General features: G+C 38.2%; 1 protein-coding gene across 1 annotated transcript in view; it reads left to right on the top strand.

Annotated features, from left to right (window-relative positions):
- Window positions 1-5,859, top strand: part of LOC107716183 (proton myo-inositol cotransporter-like) — a 69,040-nt gene that overhangs the window by 36,734 nt on the left and 26,447 nt on the right. Inside the window, exon 4 of the mRNA XM_016522549.1 lies at window positions 456-564. Coding sequence (XP_016378035.1) covers window positions 456-564 — 109 coding nt within the window. The remainder of the gene's footprint in view (window positions 1-455; window positions 565-5,859) is intronic.

Below are 5,859 nucleotides of genomic sequence, written 5' to 3'. Positions count from 1 at the left end.
GGGTGGGTTGGTGTAGGGCAATAGCACATACAGTTTGTACAGTATAAAAACCATTACGCCTATGGAATGTCCCCATAAAACATGGAAACACAACATGTGTATGTGTGTGTGTGTGTGTGTGTGTGTGTGTGTGTGTGTGTGTGTCTGTGTGTGTGTTAGTATGTACATTTTGGCAAACTACCATTTCTTAGTGTTGCTTCTTTCTGGGCCAGCTGATATTTTTGGTTGTTTTGGAGCATAAAAAGGGCTTTAAGGGCCGTAAACTGAATATCATCCATTCCCAAATCTACACCCATGACTCCTCCAAGGCTCATTTAATCCATTTAATCACTGTCAGTGTAAATGAAACCATTGGCTTTATCAGTGGTATTTCTTATAATAGTATGTGAGTCATTCTGGTTGTTGATGCAGGTCTACATATTGACGTAAATATGTATTTATATTTGTGCTTTCAGAGGGCCCGGTGATCTGGCGCATGTTGACCTACCCTCCGGCACGCCGTGCTCTCATTGTGGGTTGTGCACTCCAGATGTTCCAGCAGCTTTCTGGCATCAACACGGTCATGTAAGTCTCATTTACTCAATTCGTAGCTCAATTGTCAGGTGCTCTTTGAATCTCAACCTAAATCAGTAGGTGCCAGTTGAAATACTATTGTCAAATCTGTTATGTTCTTAGGAGGCCATGTTGTACTTTTTTTTTTTTACTTTTAAAAGCACTGAACAAAAACAGTCGTAAACTCAGTTTCAAAACCTTCTTAGCTGCCTTGCTGTCTACATAGTAAACAACATTTAAGGAAGTATCCTTATATAAATGGAACCTCTAGCGACTGATTTTTATTGTGCTGCTGTGCCTAGGGAAATTTCTTCTTTGGGGACCAATAAAGGAACAATCCTAATATGATGACATGCTACCTATGCTATTTTCCTTTATGTGGGAGGCCAGCCTGGATGATTCACAACTGATTCAAAATTCACAAGTTGTTTTTTTCACATTCACAGATGTGACTGTGCCTATAATTCTCATTTTAGCTGAACTTTAGTGGATACCCTGCTAAAGTGTGATTTCCTCTTCGTGATCTCGTCTTTTTTTCGCTCCTTATGCGCTGAACTATTTTTCAAGCATCGTAAACAATCTCGGAATGTGTGCTGTTGCTAGGCAACCCCTCATGGCAAAATGAGAAGTGTTTATGGGACGGAGAGGAGAAAATTGTGTGTGTGACTGTGTGTTTATTTTTTTCTCAGCTGTCATTTTGGAAGATGACAGGTCATGACAGATGGGTCCTAAAATGGCAGTCTCGATCACTCAAACACCTTCATTCTTATCCTTCTGTCGTTGTCAATCAATCTGTTCAGAGCAGGTTTAGACAGACAGTAGAGCAGTTAAAATTGACATGAACACTCATACACACATATATGAAGTATTTGTGAGGTTTAACCTGATGTGCTACTTCGTATTTACCCAAAATCCCCTACTCTTCAATCGTTTCTGCACTGTCAGATGTCAGTCCTTTGTACACAGGAAGTCTTGTTGTGTGATGTGTCAAGCTTAACATCGGTAAGAAGCTTTTGTCAATACCTCTCATGGAGCAAATGTCTGGGGGGACGTGTGCCGATTTTATATCAGTTGGAAATATTGATTGTCTTTATAACACTGTAGTTATAGCATGTGTACCACCACAAGCTCACTGTCCTATATATATATATATATTTCAAATGCTAAAATATATTTATCGTCTTTATCCATGAATTTTCAAATGTACTGTTTTACAAGAAAGGCAGAAAAATTAGTAAAGCACTATATTATTTTTTATTTTATTTTTATTTAGATGCCCATTTACAGTCAGTAACAACAGAGACTGTGGAAAAGTAAAAAAAAAAAACTATGCCAGAAAGAATGCAAGCTGTTATCAAGGCCAAAGGTACAATATATTAAGGTTTTTTTATTATGTGTGAATAAAGAATATGTGTTATTTGCCTAATAAATGACAATAGGTGGTCCAATAAATTTGTTAAGCATGCTTAACAAATTTATTAGATTGTATTTTTTGACTGTAATTGGGCATCTGAATAAAAAAATAATAATTTTGTGGTCTAATTAATTTGTTAAGCACTGTATATGTGTGTATATATATATATATATATATATAATGACACAGCATTTCATATAACACCATAAATGAATTGCTAATTTTTGAACAAAAAAGTAAGTGTCTTCACTGGCTTATTATATCTGGACACAAGGACAATAGATTTGTTTTATCAATGATCAGCAGCCCCTCCTGATGGACGAGACCCCTGTGTAGGCTGAAGCACTGGTGTAATTAGCTTGTGCTAATGCTTCCTTCCAATCAGACATTGAACATGCCTGCTTTCCTGCAAACAGCTTTCTCTCCCCTCACCCCACTCCCTTATTCACATGCCTTAATCGCTAATTAATGTATTTTTTTAGTATAAAACATTGTCATTACATGCTAGCAAAGAAATTTAAACAAGTTTCAAGGGTTGTGGAGTGATCAGTATTGCTGATGTTGTGTGGTCGTGGGTTTCTGAGATGACATCCTGTATGTGTATGCGTGCGTAGCAACTGAGCCTCATCTGTGCCTGGATTAAATGATTAGATTAATCCCTGTTGCCGAAACAGGCAGAACAATCCGGAATCTCTGTGTTTTAATAAAGAATGATGCTAATTAGAGGCATTAGCGGCCATCAGCAGTACTGACTGGTTCGAGTGATACATTGTTGGCCTGTTTTTGTTCTTTCTGGCACACTATGACTTGTTCATTGGCTTTGTGACAGTTCTGGCACCAACAGTCTTTGGCATTCTGTGATTTTTGATCCGTATGGAGTTGCGCATGATTCATGCTTACCATCCACGGACCTCCCACTGTCTGTTCATTGACCGTCTGATGCATATTGCATACAAAATTGGCGAGAGCTTTCTGGAAACGGGGAGCGTAGGCCTGGGTGATAAAACGTTATCGATATTTATCGACGGTAAACTTTCTTCGATAACGATAGAACAATTTTTCGATATATTGCACGATATAGGCACGTGCTATGAGTGACGCAGGCAGCACACACAAACACGAACACATGCTGAATTGAGTGCTGTGCCTGCCTGTGATGAGGAGATTGTAAATAAAGAATGAATATTAGGTGTGTTTATTTGCAATGTTAGGTGTGCATCAGGGCATCAGGGCATCAATGGAGCACGAGATGCGGTGATGATGATGTAAGTAACGTTGTTGCATTTTAATGTTTTGTTACTCTAGCCCACGAGACGCGCAGTTGCTGCGTTATTCATTCAAAATATTAGAGAAATATAGAAGCTTTTTTAGCTATATCGCCCAGCCCTAGGGGAGCGTTTCCCAAAAGCATTGTTACCCAAGTATGGTTGCAAGTTCCATAATAACCAACATAATTCAACAATTCTGCAGTTACCGAATAGTTCCATCAAACATTCACAAACACTCATTATTGTGTACAATCTTGTCTACATAAAATTCATAAAATCATTCCAACATGATTTAAAGGCAGCATTACATGCAATGTGGACCAGACTTTACTGATATATAATTTAATTTTTAGGCTTTGCGAGCCATTTTTATTACCATTATGCGACATTTTAGCTGCTATTTACGTCAACAGCCCTAATACTTTGGTCAGATGAATGTCTTTCATATTTGGTTATGTCTGTCTTTTGTGCGTGCAGATCAGTGTGTCTATATAATAACGTATACCATCTGAGCACAAAACAATGTTCATTCCTTTCATTAGTGAAATAGGTTAGTCCCCATGGGAGTGTTTCTCTCTCTACCTCTTTGTCTGTCTCTCTCTTAGCGTCTCCCTCTGTTTTTCTCTCTCACACACACATTTTTCACTGGCTTCAGTGCCGAGAGCAAGTCCACAGTACCCTCAATGCTCTCAGCCTGTTCTCCATTACGTCCCTTCACTCTTGTTAAATCACGTTATCATGAAGATGGATTGTGTCTGAGATTCAACCAAAAACAGCACAAGCAATCTGTTGCTCTATGAGTCAGTCCGTATGCAAAATCCTTTCAGAAAGCTCATTTATATTCAGGGCCGCTATTTTGGAAGACATAAGATCCTCCGAAAGCCTGAAACCTTTAGTCATATTTTAAAAGAAAATAGAATATCAATTTAAATTGAACATTCTTCTTAAGGTTTAAAAATATATCTGCCAATTTATCAGCCAATGGGGCTAAGAAAAATATTCAGAATGTATAGAAACCACTTAAAAACCCTAGAGGTTTATAGGTGGTTTCTATACAGTCCATCACTAACTGCAAAAACAAAACAAAAAACAACTCATTTATTGTCTATTTTATTTTGTATGCTAGTAAATGCATATTAAAATGAGGCCCCCAGGAAATGGCAACATTTATAGTCAATGATTTAGGATTGACAACTATATTTCCTTTCTGTTCTAAAGATGCCCGTTAATAATGCCGGAAGCCAAAGAAAATGTCAAAGAAATTCACATCCAAAACTCCAGCCAGTTTGATCACAATTCACAAAACATTGTTTTGCAAACTCTTCATTACCGAAAGAAGCTTCAGATGCAGATGTTGATTTTGATTGAGTGTAGAACAGTGTTGTAGTACTCAAAACCATACTCACTCGAGTCTTTCGCAAGCTTGAGTTCAAGTCCATATTTTCATTGACTCGCTTTGACTCAACCCTCTTCTGGTCATGCTCTTAACTCTGACTCCAACTCAGATAGTGGCCTGGACTCAAACTCGAAAGAGTTGGTAGGAAGCACCCAGACAATAAAATTGATGGGAGCAACAAGTCAGTGAGTGCATCTAAACCCTTTGACAGATAACTAGCTGCAGTTCCTTTCACACAGGTATGATCCCTGAATATTTATGGAGTCAGTTTGGTTATGGTTGTATATAGTATATAGTGTATATGTTATAGTTGTTGCTCTAAAACAGGACTGACACCAACATTCTGGTTATGTGTGATTATACCCACTGCGTAATTAATCACACACACACAAAGGCTAGTCATCGTGACATTCTGTGAAATCACAAACCTTGTGGCTTAGCGTGTATGAGGAAGACAAATGGCTGTCGAACACGGTGGAGTGTGGCAGCAGTAAGACCTTTGAGAAAGCCTCATAACTTAAATGTCAGTGTGAGGTGTGTGTACCTTCGGTTATAGTGAATGAGGCAGTCTGCCGACCAACGGGAGTCTCTTACGAGAGAACATTGTGTATTTGAGAGTGCCCATAAGAGAAATGTATTGCTCAGTGGTTGCTTTTCCTAAGCTCAGGAGACTTAGATGGGATTGTCGTATATCTCTCATTTTAGTACCAACAGCATTTCAGATGTTTCTCCTAAAATGGAAGTAGACACAAATGAGACATGAGACATATTTGAGAAAAAAAGGAGTCAAAACAGAGAATGTGCTGGAAGAAACATAGAATATATCTTTATTGTCTTGCTGCAATCTCTATCAAGACTCCATTATAGGAATATTTTATTGCTCAGTGGTTGCTCTTTCTAACCTCAGGAGACTTAGTTGTGATTCTCATGTATTTCTCATTTTAGTCTCAACAGTGTCTCAGAATCCTTAGGAGAAATACAAGTAGACACAACTGAGACATGAGAAAGTTCTGAAAGAAAGGAATCCAAAATGACAATGGGAGAGAAACGTGTGAGAAACATGGGAGATCTCTTTATTGTCTTCATGTAATCTCTTTCAAGACTCCATTATAAAAATATTTTACTGCTCAGAGGTTGCTGTTGCTTTTTTTGAATGCAATGGGGTTTTTCACCTTTAATGGTCAGGACAGTAGGAGTAGAGACAGGAAACAATTGGACAGGTGAGAATT

The sequence above is a fragment of the Sinocyclocheilus rhinocerous genome, unplaced genomic scaffold, assembly GCF_001515625.1.
Source record: "Sinocyclocheilus rhinocerous isolate Xijiao unplaced genomic scaffold, SAMN03320098_v1.1 scaffold3022, whole genome shotgun sequence".
Classification (NCBI taxonomy): Eukaryota; Metazoa; Chordata; class Actinopteri; order Cypriniformes; family Cyprinidae; genus Sinocyclocheilus; species Sinocyclocheilus rhinocerous.
The sequence above is the reverse complement of the archived record's forward strand: the minus strand, read 5'-3'. Positions and strand labels throughout refer to the sequence as shown.